The sequence below is a fragment of the Denticeps clupeoides genome, chromosome 1 (genome assembly GCF_900700375.1).
Source record: "Denticeps clupeoides chromosome 1, fDenClu1.1, whole genome shotgun sequence".
NCBI lineage: Eukaryota > Metazoa > Chordata > Actinopteri > Clupeiformes > Denticipitidae > Denticeps > Denticeps clupeoides.
This window is the reverse complement of record NC_041707.1, coordinates 36,666,787-36,685,703: the sequence shown is the minus strand read 5'-3', so window position 1 is coordinate 36,685,703 and position 18,917 is coordinate 36,666,787. Positions and strand designations below refer to the sequence as shown.

Here is an 18,917-nt window from a genome sequence, read left to right as displayed (position 1 = left end):
ACGTTTGCCGTCCCTGAACATCTCACAATGATTTTGGAGGAGATTTGGAAAAAACCAACATGCACAGATAAAGCTCTGTGTGGATGTTTCAGGTTCAGGATGTATCATTTGAAATGGAAAGAACTCACTGTGAACCTGCTGATGCTTTGGAGTGCACCCAACACTATGAGCTCAAATGCACCATCTTGTTTTTGCTGTTCCAGGTCAAGCGCACCCAATATGGTAGCCGCTTGACATGATGGGATGTGAGGGATGGTCACAGAGACTTACATGATCATGGATTCTTCCTTTGAAGAAGCGGTGGATTGCCTGGGGATTCACTCCCACTGGGATCCGCCAAGTTTGCAGAAGCTCTCACTGGGGGTCACTATGTGTGCATCAGGGAGCCGCCATGTTTTGATGACCACAGCTAGGACCACACCTGGCAAGCCCAGCAAGGGTTGGACTGAAAACTGTTTCCTCTGTTTTCTCGGGCCTTCTGTTAAAGTCCCAGACACAGTGTCAATTTTTGAGTCCACTTTATCACACAGTCCCCCTTGTTAAGCACAGACAGTGTAAAATCCACCTTATTTGGGCTGCCCTAGTTAGGGTACCGGGCCACTATAGCCACATATTTCAGTACCAGTCGTATGATGCCACCGTCCGCCGCTGCTTCTGTTTGTTCCCTCCGAGACACGGAATCAAGCACACAGACCACCGGCAGAGACCAGCATATAAATCCTGGTTCCTGGCAACTGCTAAACGACGACTTAGCATGAAACGAACCAGAGGGTCACCACAGCCACCACCACAGAGATAACTACAGCTTCAGGGATCTTCAAATGGGCTGGTTAGCTCAGTTGGTTAGAGCGTGGTGCTAATAACGCCAATGTTGTGGATTTGATCCCGTACTGGCCATGCATTTTAGGGCAGTGGTGGCCTAGTGGCCCCATAATCAGTAATTGTTTAAACAAATGACCTTTTTCACCACAATTCACGAGCATCATCTGGCACAAGCCTTTACCAAAACACTCGAAGTATACATCATGTCAAACACTGTATTCACCGTGTTTTTGGGTACATAATGTAAATCAGATCTTAAGTGTAAAATGCCCGGGGGGCAGCGTGTGGGGACGGTAGCTTTGCTCAGTGGCACCTTGGCGGCGTGAGGCTTAAACCCGCAACCCTCCGATTACGGGTACGCTTCCTTACATGCTAGGCCACCTCTGCCACCACTGTTCCAGATATGGACACACAAGTACCTACTCATTCATTCCTAGATAATGAAATGAAGGCTAGCTGTCCTGTCCTGTATCTGTTTTTTATTTTTATATATATGTTTTTTTTAATTATATTAAATGGCATATTCAATGTTAGCTTCCTATTAGATTTGTTTTTTTTTTTTTTTTTTTGTTATGTTATTTTTTTTGGTGAAAAATAGTTGTTCAATATTTTTCTTCGTAGTTCCTCTCACAAGGCAACAGGTAGAACTGCCATGGCGAGACACGGCCAGCAGAGGCCGCTGTTAACAAATAAACTTTTCTGCCCTGAGGAAATTACCACACAGGCACAAAAATAAAAAAAACAATATTCAAAATGACGACATCAAAATAATCGCAGCTCACTTGCAGGTTATCGGGACACAGGCACCAAATCTCATCTACTGTTCTACAAAGGTTGCCGACCGAGAGATTTCATTTCGCCCTTCACCGCCATTGACATATCGGATCTGTTCCTCCGACGTGATATATTACTTTTGTGAAAGCAACAATTATAACAGCTTCATCCCACGACCTGTCGGAACTCAGAGCCTCCGCCTTGCACCAGATCGCGACAATAAACATACATCGTGAATCGTGATTTTGTTCGTGACGCGCGCGTCACGGGGTGGGTGTGGAACGGGGTGGGCGTGGAGAGGAGGGTTCCGCGTCGCTGTTCCTTCCTCCGACTCGGCAGAAGCAGGATCGTACTTGTCGGCGGGGCGACGCGATGGGGTAGCGGACCGCGCGGAGACCATGGAGAGCGCCAACGCGACGCGCCAGTGCGCGCACCACGCGGGCCCGAACGGAACCGCCGCGAGCTACGTGCACGTGCGCGTGTGCGCGTCGGCCGTGGCGTTCGTGGTCCTGGCCTTCTTCAACATCCTCATCACCGGCACCGTCCTGCGCGACCAGCGCCTGCGCGGCCAGGCGCGCTTCGCGCTGCTCGTCCACCTGCTCCTCGCCGCCCTGCTCTACTTCGCGGTGTGCTGGCTCTTCAACCTGCTCATCTACCTGGACGTCCGGACCCCGGGCGCCACCTGCACCCTCCTGATCACCGCCATGATCACCAGCGCGTCCAACATCCTCCTCACCCTGACCGCCATGGCGCTGGACCGCTACTGGGCCATCTGCCTGCCGCTGCGCTACGACTCCACGTGCACCCGGCGCTGGCCGTGGCTCACGGGGCTCCTGACCTGGGCCCTGTCCTCCATCATCCCCCTCAGCCTGTTCCTCTGGCCCGGCGGGGAGCGGAGCGGCGCGGGCTGCGGCCGGGAGCGGCTGCAGAGGGGCGCGGTGCACAAGGTGCTGCTGATCAGCGCCTGCTCCGCCATCATCCTGTACAGCTACGTCCGCATCCTGGTCGAGGGGCGCCGCCTCGGGGTGCTGAGCCGCCGCAACCGGACCGGCCGCCGGACGATCGCGTGGCACGGCGTCCAGCTGGCCGCCTACATCCTGCCCAGCTTCGTCCTGGCGGCGCTGCGCGTCGCGGCGCGCCGCTGCTACATCGGCGAGGGCACCAGGGAGCTGCTGGCCGCCGTGCTGTTCGCCTTCTTCAGCCTGGCGCAGTGCATCGCGCCGGTGGTGTACGGGCTGCGCAAGGAGGAGCTGCTGGAGCGGCTGCGCCGGGGCAACCTCGCCAAGGCCGTGCTGGAGCGCACCGTGCGTCTGGCGGCGCCGCGGTACCCCCACTCCAGGTGGGTGGGGACGAACCGACTTCCAACTGAGAATTCGAATTTACTAGTCAAAAAAAAAATCACTAGTCACAAAAAATCACTAAAAAAAATCACAAAAATTGGAAATTGTGATTATTTTAGTGATTTTTTGTGATTAATCACAAAAATGGTAACATGAAAGCTGGATAAGGGCATCTGCCAAATGCCTTAAATGTAATTTAATTGAATTAAAAATAATCCTTTTTTTATTTCCATAGGGAAAGAAGACTCACTTCCCAGACGCTCGTGTCACTGGAGCTACCCCAGTCACCGGTCTGAACGCTCAGGACAGTCGGGACCGGTGTGTCCTGCGGGTGAGACCAGGAGAAGGGTCGGCGAACCCAGCAGGTGCGTCAGCGACTGTCCCGTTCCGTGGCGACGGGGTTCGAAGAGCCGGTGGTGTGGCCGGCCTGTGGAGCCACGGTGTGAAGCCTCCTCCGGGTTGGCACGTGCTACTGGGATGCTGCGAGTGGACTGGGTGTGCAAGCAGGGACCCGGATTAAAACATAATCACTTCTGCTCACGCAAAACTTCCATGCAAACACTGTTGCGTAACGGACTTGTCCCGGACGTTGGGACACGACCCAGGAGCGGTCAACATTGGCAAAACGTCTCCAGACACCACTGGGTTTCAGTGCTGATTCGTTGCTCCCAGCCAAGAACAAACTGGGATTAATCGCGTTCATGAATGGAAATCAGGATGGGAGTTCAGATAAAGGAATATGGCTTGAACCAGCCTAGTGGGTGCCCCAGAAGACCCAGGTTCAAACCCCACTAACTACCATTGTGTCCCTGAGCAAGACACTTAACCCTGAGTGTCTCCAGGGACTGTCCCTGTAACTACTGATTGTAAATCCCTCTGGTTAAGGGCGTCTGATAAATCCTGTAAAAGTAAATGGAACTGTTTTATACGTCCACGTAAGATCTTGCCTTAAGGAAACCAACCGTGGTTAGCTTTCAAAAGTCGTGTGATCAAGTCATTTTCTTACAGCACTTAATGTGTCTTACTGTTCCCATCGCTGTAAATACTGGTTCATAAATTATTTTGTATGTGAGAGTAGGGTTTTTATACCGATGCTGGATTCACTTTTAAATCAATTTAAATAAAAACTTTTTAAATAAAACAAATTGACTCATCACAACAGAATCCAGAAGACAGAGAGGAGGAATCTTTTTCTCAGAACTTTTATTTCACTTTTTCTTTTTACATTTAGACACACGACCTACGTGGCATACTCGCCCACCAACTCGCACGTTAATTCACCACCCGCGTCCAACCGACGACCAAGGACGGGGGGACTTTCGTTGTCCTCTCTTTACCCGCGGTGTGTGGAGGCATGAACCGCACGCCGGCCTCCAGACCGACACGCTCGGGGGGGAAAAGCTGGGGGTCCGCATGCTTGGGGGAGGAGGGGGGAATGAGGAATGACGAGCTGAAATGCACAGCGATTGTGAAATAAATAATAGAAGGTTTCCTTTTTAGGAGTGTAAAAAGGTCTCTGGGGTGTGCAGGCTGAGCAGGAGGATGGGATTTATTGCATTGACAATGTCGTAACCCTTCATAGGGCTCGTTTCGCTAACCGCTTCGGCTATTGAAATAATGGCAACTGTGAACAAACTGCATTCAAATTTCCTGAAACTGGACCGCCTTAACGGATTTCAAAGCCACATATCGTTGTGAAATCGACCAAAATGTCCCTGCTTAATACTTACATGCATCCTTTATTGAAATCCTGCAAGTACCGGAGAGCTTTGGGCGACTGACGTAAGGCAGAAATTTACTACTGAAGTCAGCTTGCACATTTAAATACCACAGCATGTATATGAACAATACTACTCTGCATTTATTATGTACAATCAACACAAGAACCTAAAAACTGATCAACACACCCTGTTTCCACTCATTTATGGTTTTAAATTATTCCAGTACACACAACTGGACACGTATATAGAGATAATCCTACATTCGCTTTGTACATTGAGTCATGACCGATGTGTTAATGTGTTGAGGTGAAACAAAATAGGGGGGACAAGGTGACAAAAGTGGGCCATTTAAAATCCCAAGGGGTGTGGAGAGACCACCCCTCCCTTCTCCACCACGGCTGTGGAGATGGACCTCAGGTTCTTAAAGACCTGCTTGGACTTGCCGGATCTCAAAAACTTGACGTTGTCCATGATGCGGTCATGGGCCTGGGGCAAGAGAGGAAAAGCGCAAACATTAAATTAAGATGGTAAAACCTCAAGAACCTCAAAAAGAGGGAGGCGGCGACAGGGAAAGAACAAAACTAGAAAAAAATAAAAATAGGGTGGAAAAAGTGGGTGGGTGGACTCTCACCTCAATGCACCAGGTTTCACACAGGATCTTCTCATGCTGGGCAGAAGAGTGCCCCTGGCCCAGGGACCGGGAAGCCCTGTGGCAGGAAACAACATCAATGCAACGGAAAATCAACTATTTAACAAGATAAGTTCCATAAAATTCAGATGTTCCAGAATTCACCCCCTTTTTTATACAATTAAACATGTAAAAAAAAAAATTACCGGTTTTGATACTTATTTTGAACATGTGCCAGCGAGCCTTTTCATATTAACTTATTTCAGGGAAACTCTTCAGCTGAGCAAATATGCGAGGATTTTGTGGATTGTGTAATCATAAAAGCCATATAAATCAAATGAAATGAGTTGCTTTCGGACAAAATCTCTCCATAGTCAACTTGAGATGGACAACCATGAAGGTCATTCTTGAAACTCGAGCAAATATTACCTGGACAGAACCACCACCATGGCGTACAGGTCGATGGCACAGTCAGCCACTCTCTTCAACACAAACTGTTCGTCTGAGGAAACATAAAACCCAATCCGTTATCCATATGGAGAGAGAGAGAGAGAGAAAGATAGTTTGCATCATTCGTTAATATTCCCAGCATGCCTCTTACCAATAATCTTCTTGCCATGTTTCAAAAGCTGTTCCTCAATGGCCGCGCCGAACTGCTCGATTGCTTTTACGGTCTACCCAAAACGGAAATAACAAAGACTTCTTTAGAACAGAGTTCAGTATTCAAATCCATCCGCATTCTTCTTCAGCTGACTGCACAGCTGGATTCATTCAAGCTTGCTCAGGGCAGCTCGGGTGGGTGTGTGGACTTTACTCAAAATGTGGAATGACTTCCAGTCACGCAGTCGTGGGATAGTACCAGGAATGAGGGTGGGAAAAAAGGATCTAAGAATTTGTTGGGATTTCCCGAGGGGGATGGGGGGGAATACAGATTTAATGAGTCAAAAAAAAAAAAAAATCTCAAAGGGTCTCACCAGGTCTCCGCTATGGGCCAGCTCAGGGTGGATGTGACCCTGCAATGTCAAACCGCTTCCCAGGCCAGCCTTCCTGTTCAAGACAAGTTTAAGTAAGTTTTTCAGTCTCAGGTCATGCCAGTCGGCCAGTTAAAATGATCTGGAGAAGACGTTCATATATTTTTGGTCTTGGTGTAGTGAGATCACGACGTGTTAACACGAGTGCCGAGGCCTGTTACCAGAACGAAGTACTCCAGACAGCCATAGAACGGTAACTTGCTATTGATTTTTTAGTTCTTACCTTATCCAGTGTACAGTTTATTAATAGGAGAGCTTTATTTTATGATTATATATATACACACACACACACACACATTTAATAAACAGTCATCTTCCCTGTCACCATCACCGCTCAGCTCTTCGTGTCTTTACACTGCGACATCACTGCTTTCTTGCCTTTGGAAATCACGATTTCACGTGAGATCAGCTTCTCGCGATGCTCTTCTCAAAGGCTGGACACTAGCAGGAAATCTGTGATCTCACCAGCAGATATGCTGTTTCCCCACAGTCAAATTTCAGAACTGCTAATTCGCATAGCAGCTTTAATTGCTACTCTAATGTGTTTATTCCAGTGGTAAAAATGCTAATTTCACACCCTTTCACCCAAAGAATTCTGCGCACATGTTGAATCTAGACACTAGGTGATCCAATAAAATGCTTGACTCACACACTTACCACAGGGCTGTATAAGCATGATGCAAAAAGTTGCACAAGTCAAGCATCGTGGCTTCAAATGCATCTTCCGTTTTAACCAACGGTTCGAGATCCGTTGGTCATACAGTCTGCTGGATCTCTTGACTCTTACAGTGATTTATGTGAACATCAGCAATCATAATTGCATTATATGTAATGCATGATTAGTTTTGTAATAATTATTGCCATTATAACATATGGAGATCATTTTAAATGTCTAGAAATACAGCATTTTGTCACAGATTAGTGATGGAGTTAATCTACTTGTAATCTCTTACATCTTGGCCCTTTTGGTGATCTCCCCTGTCAGGATGCCCGCATTGCCAAATGGGTTTTTCAGGGCCTTCTGTAAGCTCTTCAGCTGGTTACCAGCATTCTGTGGAGCAAAAAGAGAAAAAAAAAACGAAACTCTGCACGCACTGATCTTGTTTTCACATCGCGCCGTGTAAGACGACTCGTCCAGTCATCCTGATACCTGGAAACCGTTGAGCGCCACAAAGAGACGGAGGATGTCGTTGGTGCCCTCAAAGATTCTGAAGATTCTCAGGTCTCTCAGGACCCTTTCCACGCCTGCGTCCTGCACAGGGGTTAAACACACCCACACATTGGCCAAAACGGTACTGGTCAAACTAGTAGCCTATGAAACAGAAGACCGGGTTCATAGGGTGGTAGTAGCCTAGTGGGTAACACACTCGCCTATGAACCAGAAGACCCGGGTTCAAATCCCACTTACTACCATTGTGTCCCTGAGCAAGACACTCAACCCTAAGTTGCTCCAGGGGGGGGACTGTCCCTGTAACTACTGATTGTAAGTCGCTCTGGATAAGGGCGTCTGGTAAATGCTGTAAATGTCATGTAAATGTAAATATCCCACTTACAACCATCGTGTCCCTGTAACTACTGATTGTAAGTCTGATAAATGATGTAATTGTAAATTGTAAAGCTGCAATAGTTTACGGTGAGCCATGATGTTCTGTAAGAATGCACATCTGAGGAAAACCCTGTCGGCCAAACTAAGCCAGACAGTCATGCAGAGTGGAACACGTACGGCTATTTCAGACGGGTCCATCACAGGCACATGACCTAACCCAGCACCCAGAGCACCGGCGAAGAGGAAGATCAGACGCAAAGCTGTGAATAGATCTGCTGACATGTTTCCTCAAGACATTTCACTTCCTACTTTGCACCTATCGGCCCAATGCACCAGGCAGAGCAACTAGAGCTGACCCACATGATGACCCACAGAACGTCTGCCAACACATGGCTGGGCTTTACCTACAGCCAATTAAAGCCTTACTCGTCATGGGATGAATGTGCTTAAATCAAATTTGCAAATGCATGTGACACGTTCTAAAATTGCCACAAACTACGGAGCGTCAGCTCATCATCATGCGATAAGCCCGCTAAACTGGTTTTAACACATCAACGATTAAACTGACACGCAAACACAGTCCAGAGAAAAAGAAGAACATGGTGAGCTTTAGCTTTGAGCGAGTTTCTTCACGGAGGCCTCACTGACGTATGCTAGCCTAACCTCAGCTAAGGGTGGAATCAATAACCTCGCCAATCGACCAATCAGAAGTCACGCTCACCTTCATGAAGCCCATTCCTCCCATGACCTGAATGCACTCGTCGGTCACAAACCACGCGGCCTCCTGGGGAAAGAAAAAACACATATAAAAAAAAATGATAAATTAAAAAGGCGGATGTTTGCCATCTAATATCAAGCTGCATCCTGAATTCACGCACCGAGGCGAAGATCTTGCTGATGGCCGCCTCGATCTGGAAGTCCACCGCGCCGCTGTCCATGTTGCCGCTCACCATGTAAGCCATGGACTACAGGCAGAGAGAGAGACGTGCTCATTCATACTCGTACGAATAAAACAGCAAAGGGACTTCGTTTTGCTCTGAGGTGGTGAAGACAGCGTTCAAGACGGCGGGGAGATAAGGGGCTGAAAAACTGAGCCACGGTCTGCGTGCATTTTAAACACGTCCTTGTGACCAAATAGGTGGTAGTAGCCTAGTGGGTAACACACTCGTCTATGAACCAGAAGACCCAGGTTCAAATCCCACTTACTACCATTGTGTCCCTGAGCAAGACACTTAACCCTGAGTGTCTCCAGGGGTGGACTGTCCCTGTAACTACTGATTGTAAGTCGCTCTGGATAAGGGCGTCTGATAAATACTGTACATGTAAAATGTAAATGTAAAACAGAACAACTATAAAGGTGCACTGAGTGGGCTGGGTGGGTTTTGGTTGGTTAAATTTAAACACAAACAAATGCATGCATGCAAAAAAAAGACATCTTGTCCGTCACAGAGGGTGACAATGACTAAATTTACAGAACTGGTATGTTAAACCAGAAAATAAATCAATTACGGAACAATAAAACCATGAAATGATTTGCACAGTACTGCATCAAACATCCCCAACAACTTAGCGGATTTTACAGATAGAAGCGCGTTGTGTAGAAGTGCAGTGTGAATTGTGCGGTTCAAGGATTTACACAACCTCAGCACAGGACGTGGTGTAACCTGCGTGAGGACATGTGCTGGAAGGCCAAGGTGGACCGTACTGTTACGGTCACCCCGCTCACCTCGGCCACGTACTGCAGCATAGCCATGCGGGCCATCTTCTCCTGAATGACCCCGTAGTTGTGGATCTTGTTTCCGAACTGGGTCCGGTTGGCTGCGTGGTCCACCTTGGGACAAATCACACAGAAGGTGGAGGTTTAGGACAGAGCGCAAGACAGGGAGCGTTTCTGGATTTCGTTCCGCGTTTTGGAGGCACGGGGGCTTTCATATCCTGAAACGACGCGCGCACACACACACGCGTTCCCTCACAAAAAAAAAAAACAAACACAACAAAAACACCAAAATCACCGAATCAAACATCACCGCCCCCCACAATGTGGGAGGGCCGCTGGAGGAAAGAGGGACCCGCAGAGAACTAATTCTAGACTCTGCCCACGCAAGTACTGAAACCGCGCTGAAATAGAGACAGAGAGAGAGAGAGAGAGAGAGAGAGAGAGGGGCCAAGCGAGACGCACGTCGGAAAGGAGAGAGAAAAGACGGAGGCGGCGGTGCGAACGGAAGGGGGGAAATAAAAATGCTGAATTTGAGTGAAAGAGGAAGCCAGAACGAAGATGCGAAGCCCCGGCAGTCTTACGGCAGTCTACACCCCCTCCCCTCCGTATGAAACCGCCCTACACAAAAAAAAAAAAGAAATAATTTATATAAGGTTATAAAAAAAGACATTGAAACGAAACAGACTTTGGCCCAAAACAGTAATGGTGGGACGAGAAGAGTCCAGAATCCCGCTTTACACCGCATATAGTCAGCAGCGGAGTCCTGTTCCCGTAAACGCAGGTTAAACACCGCCAAAACCGCGGCAGGCGGGCCCTCTCTCTCTCTCTCTCTCTCGCAGGAAGTCAAGATGCTACTGCAAAGCCGGCCGGGGAATTTCCCGCGCCTGCCGCGCAGAAGAGGAAGCGACAGTGGCAACGCTGGTTGAGCACTGGGGTACGAGACGAGAAAAAAACAAAAACACACACACAATACGAGAGGCAGCAGCACACGAGCAGGAACCGAAAGAGAAAAGACGCTCCTCGACCGCAGCGCGGGCTCCGACGGAACGCACGCAGGGCCGAAGCGTAAACACCAGGGCGCAGCAGGTTCTCATGAACGCTGTGAAATTTCTCTGAAATTTCTGTGTAGATGTGAATATTGTCCAACTCAACTTATGACGACCCCGAAAACCTTAACTTAACCGACAGCGCGTCTTCTTCCTCCGAGTAAACTGGCCCCAGTCACCATTAAAAGGAATATGGACGCGGTCCACCTCGTGAAGCCAGAAAAGATACTATTGACCTGCGCTGGTTTCAAACGTAGAAAAAAACGTTACTCACGCAGTCTGGTGGGAACTATGTACTTCGTTATATATATGTGTGTGTGTGTGTGTTTATTTCGTATTCGAAACTTTTCGAGATTTGTAATAACCGTAAGAACCCTGAGAAGAGCCTGGGGGGTCTCACCGCTTTTGCAATCACCCCCTTCATGGTTCCAGAGAGGGCGGCTGCCATGCCAAAGCGCCCGTTGTTCAGGATGTTCATGGCGACCTTGAAGCCGCCGCCCACCTCGCCCAGCACACAGTCAGCCGGCACGCGCACGTTGTCGAAAAACACCTCCGCTGTGTTTGATGCCTTGATGCCCATTTTCTTCTCAGGAGGGCCACTGTGATGGGCAGAAGACATGAGAAATTAATAAAAAAAAAAATTAAAAAATAAGGACACACTATCAAGCGAACCGGAATCCGGCGGCATTTTTGAGGCCATTAGTGAGCAACGCATTTCCACTGTGTGATGGCCCGTGTAAATATGTGTACCATCTACCAAACTACCACTTCCTCAAAAAAAGTTGCCAGTTACAACATGGAAAGACTCGCTTGGATTTCTGCATGAAAAAATACTGACTACTGGGAGCAGAACTGCAGCCAAGGCTGGGCCATGGACCCCACCTAGTCACTCCGCCAAAGTTCCTCTCCACAATGAAGGCCGTGATCTTGTCCTTCATTTCGCCAGTCTTTTCATCCTTCACCGGGGTCCTGGCGAAAACCGTGAAGATGTCGGCGATGCCACCATTACTGTGGAAACACAAAACAGGAGTGCTTGCAAGTTACACAACGGGAAAAAACGTAAATATAGACAAAAAAAAAAAAAAAAAAAAAACCTGCACGGTACAGGCTGCTGCCACTGAAAGTAACAGTAGAAATTCACGCTTCGCCAGAAATTCGGCAGTTTTCTGCTGATTCACCTTTTTTGGGTGTGGTGTTCTGGAGAGGCAGGGAGTGGATTGGTTGAATCACAGGGGGAGGGCCTCCCTGCTTTAGTTGAGACTAATTCCATTGTATATATTATTATGGATTAATTTGCGTGGAGTTAATTTTGGTCCAGCGTATTAAAAACCGAACGTTGGGCAGCGAAAGATCGGTTCAATTCTACTCAGACCTTGTAGGCCTACATTTGTTGGTCACCTTCAAAGTCACTTCTGAAGTAATCTGTGCAGGACGCCCACTCTTGGGGAGATTTGCCCTAAAATCCTCAGTATTCTGCACCAGAACTGAAGCATCTTCAAGTCTTTCCAACCACATTTACCACAATGAAACTTACTCACCAAAACTGTTCTTCTCAAAACCGGATACAGATGTCACGCTTTTTCTCACAAATTAAAAAATTAGAATTATCAAATAACCCAGGGGGTTCGCATACATTATTCTGGCCAACAAAAGGTGGCTATTAATTGATGTAAGATCTCATTTAGATTTACTTTATCAGATTTATGCCTTGATCAGCTGCAATTGTGACATCCAAGCATGCTTCTATGAGTAAAAGAACCTTGCTGACAGAACGATCATGTTTTTGTGGGTTATAATGATTTAGACTCTACTGCCCCCTAGTGAACACAGTCTGTTTATATACCCGCTGCAAATAATTATCTCCAATTCCAAGGGTGCTCTCTACTTCGCCATGAAAACTTGCAAAGAGGTCAGTCATTCTGAAGCCCACCTGATCCAGATCTTCCCCCCATTAAGGGTGTAATACTTCCCACAGGGGGAAGGCACAGCAGTGGACCTGATGGAGGCGGCATCTGAACCGCTGGAAGGCTCAGTCAGACAATAGGCAGCAATGTGCTCTCCTGAAAAGAGGAGGGGAAAAAAAAAAAATAATTTAATAAATGACTTATTATTTATAAGACAAATAAAAATATATATATAACAATAATGATTCCATGAAGGGCATAAGTGGAAAAAATGAAACAAAACGCTTTTGCATCATTCACATGACATGAATGTTGTAAACTCTTACCAGTGGCCAGTTTAGGGAGGTATTTCTCCTTCTGAGCAGGGTTGCCAAAAAGGAGGATGCCTTTGAAACCAATGGACTGGTGGGCACCTAGTGTGATTCCGACACCCAGGTCATTCAATCCCACAAGCTCAACCAACCTAGCATACTGGAATGTATATAGATTTAATTAATATTCAGTATATTATATATGACCCTCATATTCTAATAAAACCAAACTGTCCATTCTTGATGTTTTACAATAACCTGTGATCATAACCAAGATCAAGTAGATGAGATGTCCACATGAGGGAGGAAGTCACACGACCGAGTTACAGCATGTGTTACTAACATAGCACAGTGTAGCAATGCACCACAAAAAGGCCTTAAAATAACTAGAAGACCACATGACCTTCCTGGGGCCCAACAGCAACCCCACACACCGCCTGACAGTGTCTGTGATCCAGTGACGCGTCACTAGCCTATAAAAGCCACCCTGAAAAAGCCACACATGCTCTTCAAAACAATTCTAGTCTAAAAACTTGATTGGATGCAGGTATTAAATCTTAAATTCACATCCATTTGAAAGAAGTGAATTATTTATTGCAATTCAGATTTACTTATGCATCTGAAATAAACAAATATTAGACATATTTGACATTGTATGATGATATGCTTATCTGAGCAAAACTAAAATTAGCAATGTCAATAAAAAGGGTCTCACAGTTATCAAAAGTGAAAGTCATTGTGAAGCACAGCACACGGTGACACAATGAAATGTGTCCTCTGTGTTTTACCCATCACAGTGGGCAGCCATGACAGGCGCCCGGGGAGCAGTGTGTGGGGACGGTGCTTTGCTCAGTGGCACCTCAGGAGTTCGGGATTCGAACCGGCAACCTTCCGGTTACAGACCCGCTTCCTAACCCGCACGGCCAATTACTGCCCATTATCATAGAATATTATAACATGAATATTTCACTTGATATTTCTTATGTCTCCTTGCCATGTCTTCTTTTTCAATTTATTTGAGCAGCAGAGGACTACCATCATGCTTTGCGTGCTTTACAAGGACTAAATATTGAGTAAAAAAAAATACAGATGGATGATGATCGGCCACAATTCAATAAATATATCAGATGCCTTATGACATCAACCAGAAAGTCTCAATTTTCAGGCCAACTACCCCATAATACACAAATCTTTCAATATTAAATACTGTCCCATGGCCCTGATATGGAATGGTGTTTTTGCTCGTAATCTGGAATTAGTGGCTTGTATACAACTTTGTCACGACCTTGCCTGCGTGACAAGGTCACAGACAGCTCAATCTTGTCACTTTGAAATTCAGAATTAAGGACTTAATTTTTTTGTATATTGACCATCATTAGGAAAATGATCACCGCATGAAAAAAGCATGGATCCCAAGCCTGCTGTGCGAACACCACAACCTTTTCAATAAATCACAATGGCCGTTTGCTCCCACGGGCTGTGCTGCGCTGCACACACACGTACACCCTGCTGCTACAGCACGAGCAGCTGCTCGTGCCTCGCTCGATTCCTCGCCTCAGACAACACAATGGCGGACCCGCGACCCTGCGCCCACCTGCGTGTTGGTGAGCCCAACGCCACCCAGGGCGACGGGAACCTGCAGGCCGAAGGCTCCCAGGTCCTTAAGGCCCTGCAGGGTGTGGTCTTCCACCTTCTCCAGCGCATCGTTCTTCGCTGGGTCGTTGACCTCCTACGGACACAAACACAAAGTCAAAAGAAGAAGACGACGACGAAGGAAAGCGCGTCGAGAGCAGACACTCGCGGACATAATCCACACCTCAAAGAACTTGCCACATGGCCCAATAAGCTCCTGGAGGAACTGCGACTGCTCTTCGTTCAGCACTGAAAGTGAAGGCGACAGTGAGAGCATTCGACCGCGGACAAAATGCACAGGGGAAAAAAAAAAAAAACAACGCGGCCACGTACCGGAAGGGAACGGAAACACCTGGGTTGTGCTGATCTGGCCCTTGAACATGTTCACGGCAAAGGACTTTGACTCCTGTGGGAGGGAGTAATAACAGTGTAATAACTGTACAGTAAACAGTGGAACATTCTGACAGCATTTTTAGTAATATTTAACTTTGGAATGTAATAAAACAAAACAAAAAAAAAAAAAAAACAGTTCAGTGTCTTTTAATTATATATGAGATTAATATTTGAGATTAATTCTGGAGAATTTAAATCTATTTAAAAGACCACAGGCTTTGCATTTGAAAATGCGCACAAATACAGATCACTTGATATATCTCTCGTATCTCAAATTTTTCAAACTACTTTTTACGGGTGCAAACCGGAAAATACGCATACGTGGCACAATTCTGGCTCCATAGAACCTAGTGTTTAGATTGTTTGCTCTGTAGCACACTGGATTTACGGCATTTAACAGGTGCCCTTATCCAGAGCGACTTACAGTCAGTAGTTTCAGGGACAGTCACCCCCTGGAGACACTCAGGGTTAAGTGTCTTGCTCAGGGACACAATGGTAGTAAGTGGGGTTTGAACCCGTCGCCTTGAGGTCCTCTGGTTTGTGTTACCCACTACAACCCTGGAAATAGTTTTTTGATCGCAAACAAATTCATAAAATACTAGGGGCGTTAGAAAACATCGATACAGCAACATATCGGGATATTTTACGTGGTGAAATTGCATCGATAGAGAGACATCCATGACCGATATTGTTGTATACAAATTTAGTCCACCGGCTGGTGGTGTTGAGCGTCTTCTTTAATGAGGTCGGCAGAGGTGACAACCAGCGCGTGACCACAACCTCCACTCCTGTAGATGGCGCTGTACCGCTGGCTACTATGAATTACTGCTGGGCATTTTCAGGCAGAGTGAAGTCGCGAAAACATGACAGACCGATCACAGTGTCTTGGATTTCAGCTCTGCGTTTAAATTTTCAGTGAATGTCTGCAGAATCACAATAAACTGTGACAATCGTATCGTGTCGTATTGTAACCCCAGCGGGTTCCAGTTCACACGCACCCCAGGAGAAGGACGGGGGAGGGACGTTCAGTCGTCTACGTACCATGCTGACGGCCTTTTGGTCCATCTTCTCTGCCTTGGCGGCGGCGCTGCTGCCCACCTCCGCCTTGTCCAGCACGGCCTGGTGGGAGACGGAGAGCAAAGCTGCATGGCACTGACACCAATGTCACGACATGGGGGACATTTTTTTTTTTTTAAATAAGAGGACAGCGTAGTGGTCTCTTGACGCATCCATTTCATTATTTACATCGTTTGCACCACAGCGTCACCTCGGGACCTGTCCTACTGGACCAGAGGACACGGCCAAGGGCACCAGGCCAGCCGGGACAGCAACATTACACTCCATGCATTCTTATCGGGAAAGCGGGCCGCGGTTTACGGCGCCGCTTTACCTTTGACCCGGATTCCATGCGACCACGTGACGCGCCGCGACCTTTCCCCCAGATAAAGACCGCAGAACTCCTCGCACCCGCGTCTAGCGAACACTGCACCCCCCGAGCCCGGGTTAGACCGCCATACCTCTGCTGCCTGGCTGGCGTACCTCCGGCCATTCTGCGCGGCGACGAGGGCTGCGGGCTGAGCTTGGACCCTTTAAAAAAAAAAAAAAAAATCTTGAGTTCGAGCCCCGTCCGTGGTGAACGTGATGAATATGCATCTACGCCACTAGCCTCGTTTAGAAAAAAAATGATAATATTAATAATACGATTACGAGATACACACGACTACAGACCTCTGGAATGTAATAATATGCGTGTGTGATGTTTAAATGCAATTTTCGATCACTCACCCGGGAACTGACGACGGGAGGCGGAGGACCGTGCCGCACAACGCGGGACTCTGGGTCAACTTTCGCAGCAGCATGATTCGGCCACGGAGCGCGTTTGTAATCGGGTGTTTTTAAGAGGAGAAGAGGGTCGCTGGCTCGGACAAGTCCCGGTTACGTGTGCAGCGCTGCTCCCGTTTTGTTGTCGTCCTTGGATGACTGGCGGAAGTAGGTGACGCCGAAGGGGCGATGTTGCCAGATCTCGCGAGAACGCGCGACCTTTCCGCATCTCCGCAACCGGCCAAAATAAGTAAACCGAGAGGAGACCTTGGCAGCTGATGTAGGAGTTATTGTAGTGCGAGGATCGGACAAGTTACTAAAATTCCCCGGTTAGACCCGAACAACATTATTTGTTTAATGTCGCTTAATATACACGGACGTGGCAACAGTTGGGCGCGTTCGTGGTTCTTGATCCTTGATGTGTGCGCGCATTGCGCCTTTTAAATTTAACCTCACTTCCTGGAACTGTGCTAGTGTACTCGCTGTTGTGAAAATACTCTAAACCTGATTGAAAGCAGGCGTGTTTGTGTTCAATTGTTTTCCATCGGGATGGAGCGATTAAAGGCAGCGAAGGAAGTCAGTAGCCACAAGAGGGCGGTAATGGGATGGCGTTGACCTTCTTGACAGGTCGTCGGCCTGTGACGTTGTCCCCCCTACACCAATCCACTCCAGTTTACTTCATTCCTACGTGTGCCCTGCTTTTAAACTACATCTGAGATTGAGATTATGTTTTCTTCTTTACTTCTAGTATCGAATCGGTACCAAGCTCGACTTGTGATGGCGAATCGTCTTGCCTTCTCCCCCTTCTCCACTCTTTCACCTTGGCCAAAAGCAGCAGCTCTTCCACCCACCAAAGAGGGAATGTCCTGGACCCGGTCTCCAGTCGCCCCTCTCCACCTACCGACCTTTCTTCCACTCCACTTCACGTCCACTTCACAACCACCACTTTCTGTCCTTTACCCTCACTCTCCCTGCCGGATCCGAGACTGACCACCATCCATCGTTCATTCGACACAACCTTCACTCTGTCTCACCTTCATCTGTATCTTCCACTCGTTCACATCTTCAAACGTCTGACTCACTCATCTCCTTACTCCTGGAAACAGCCACTAACACTCTACCGTGTCCCCACGTTCCCTTTCCATGGATCTTCTCTCTTCCAAATCCAAAAACGACTTCTCCCCCTGCTCCCTCTGAGATGTTGCGCAGCAGTCGAAGGGAACGAAGAGCAGCGGAGAGGAAATATAAGAAATCACAGCTTGACTCAGACCTGCTGCATTAGCAGAAACCCCTACGCAACTTCTCCACTAGCCTCAAAAACCCCACAACATCTTCTCATCTCTACTGAACCCTCCAACTCCCCCGGCTCCATCTTGCGTAACCGCTAAAGATTTTGCCAACCTTTTCAAAGGGAAGATTGAGGACGAATCTGGCAGACATTCTCCACCACCACAACCACTACTCTACCCTCTGAAGAATCGACGACTGCCCTAGAGCAATTTCCCAAAACTCACAGCAGATGAAATCCTCCAGATCACGTCTACAGGCGATCCAACCACCTGTCCACCTGTCCACTGGACCCAATCCCCTCCACAGTCCTCCAAACCATCTCACCTGACCGTATTCTGGTCATGTACCACATGCCTTTAACACAGCCAGGTTCTTCCAATCCTGCAGACCTCAACAACTACAGAGAAGTAGTTGTCTGTCTCTCATTCCTTCCTGAAGTCCTTGAGCGCTGTGTCTACAATCAGCTATCATGTCTGGGTTAAGGAAGCGGCCCCGTAATCATCACCAAGGGTGATGGTTAAAAGCAGAGGACACATTTCACTGTGTGCACCGTGTGCTGTGCTGCAGAGTTTCACAATGACATTCACTTCACTTTCACGCCATCCGTCTCAGAACAACCTCCTGGATCTCAACCAGTCTGGCATCCGAGCAGGTCGTTCTACTGAGACCGCTCTTCTGGCTGCTTCTGAGAAGCTACACGCGGCCACATCGGTTCAGCGCTTACAGGTTACTGCTGACCTGCACTGGCCCGTGTGAACCGATGCCGTTTAAGTGCGTTATACTGTTCCCGGCGCTTCGCTTACACCTCGTATCTCAACGTATCTCCATTTCAAACCCAAACCCCAGCACCTCACACAAAGGCATGCGTTTACAATGTGCCTGTAACTGGGCAGGTCTGTTCACCGTAGGGCTTCGTACTTTCACTTCACAACATGCCTGAC

The 18,917-nt window shown here is 47.8% G+C and overlaps 2 protein-coding genes and 1 long non-coding RNA gene across 3 annotated transcripts; 1 reads left to right on the top strand and 2 right to left on the bottom strand.

The window, feature by feature from the left end:
* Positions 1–1,368: 1,368 nt before the first annotated feature.
* Positions 1,369–3,458, bottom strand: LOC114794146 (uncharacterized). The gene is made up of 2 exons (XR_003750309.1): positions 3,187–3,458; positions 1,369–2,978 (listed from the first exon to the last, which is right to left on the bottom strand). It is a non-coding gene; the product is annotated as an uncharacterized LOC114794146 (long non-coding RNA).
* On the top strand, positions 1,909–4,075 carry LOC114793900 (odorant receptor 131-2). Its single transcript, XM_028986090.1, has 2 exons — positions 1,909–2,935; positions 3,172–4,075. Exons 1-2 carry the CDS (start codon positions 1,995–1,997, stop codon positions 3,230–3,232), a joined length of 1,002 nt encoding a protein of 333 aa, XP_028841923.1. The 5' UTR covers positions 1,909–1,994; the 3' UTR covers positions 3,233–4,075.
* Positions 4,076–4,124: 49 nt separating this feature from the next.
* Positions 4,125–16,963, bottom strand: acadvl (acyl-CoA dehydrogenase very long chain). Its single transcript, XM_028985970.1, has 20 exons — positions 16,651–16,963; positions 16,383–16,452; positions 15,907–15,984; positions 14,806–14,878; positions 14,657–14,721; positions 14,435–14,569; positions 12,856–13,000; positions 12,556–12,685; positions 11,508–11,633; positions 11,026–11,224; positions 9,589–9,693; positions 8,741–8,827; positions 8,584–8,646; positions 7,467–7,568; positions 7,270–7,367; positions 6,260–6,332; positions 5,887–5,959; positions 5,715–5,787; positions 5,289–5,364; positions 4,125–5,143 (listed from the first exon to the last, which is right to left on the bottom strand). The coding sequence occupies exons 1-20, from the start codon at positions 16,722–16,724 to the stop codon at positions 5,006–5,008; spliced, it is 1,983 nt and encodes a 660-aa protein (XP_028841803.1). The 5' UTR covers positions 16,725–16,963; the 3' UTR covers positions 4,125–5,005.
* Between the last annotated feature and the right edge of the window lie 1,954 nt (positions 16,964–18,917).

Bases quoted from the DNA above. Each gene is read 5' to 3' on its own strand.
- LOC114793900 (XM_028986090.1), top strand. From the start codon at position 1,995: ATGGAGAGCGCCAACGCGACGCGCCAGTGCGCGCACCACGCGGGCCCG. The intron at 2,936-3,171 runs GTGGGTGGGGAC...TTATTTCCATAG, and splicing joins CCGCGGTACCCCCACTCCAG to GGAAAGAAGACTCACTTCCC.
- acadvl (XM_028985970.1), bottom strand. From the start codon at position 16,724: ATGCTGCTGCGAAAGTTGACCCAGAGTCCCGCGTTGTGCGGCACGGTC. The intron at 12,686-12,855 runs GTAAGAGTTTAC...TCCTCTTTTCAG, and splicing joins CCTCCCTAAACTGGCCACTG to GAGAGCACATTGCTGCCTAT. The intron at 5,960-6,259 runs GTGAGACCCTTT...CGTTTTGGGTAG, and splicing joins TGGCCCATAGCGGAGACCTG to ACCGTAAAAGCAATCGAGCA.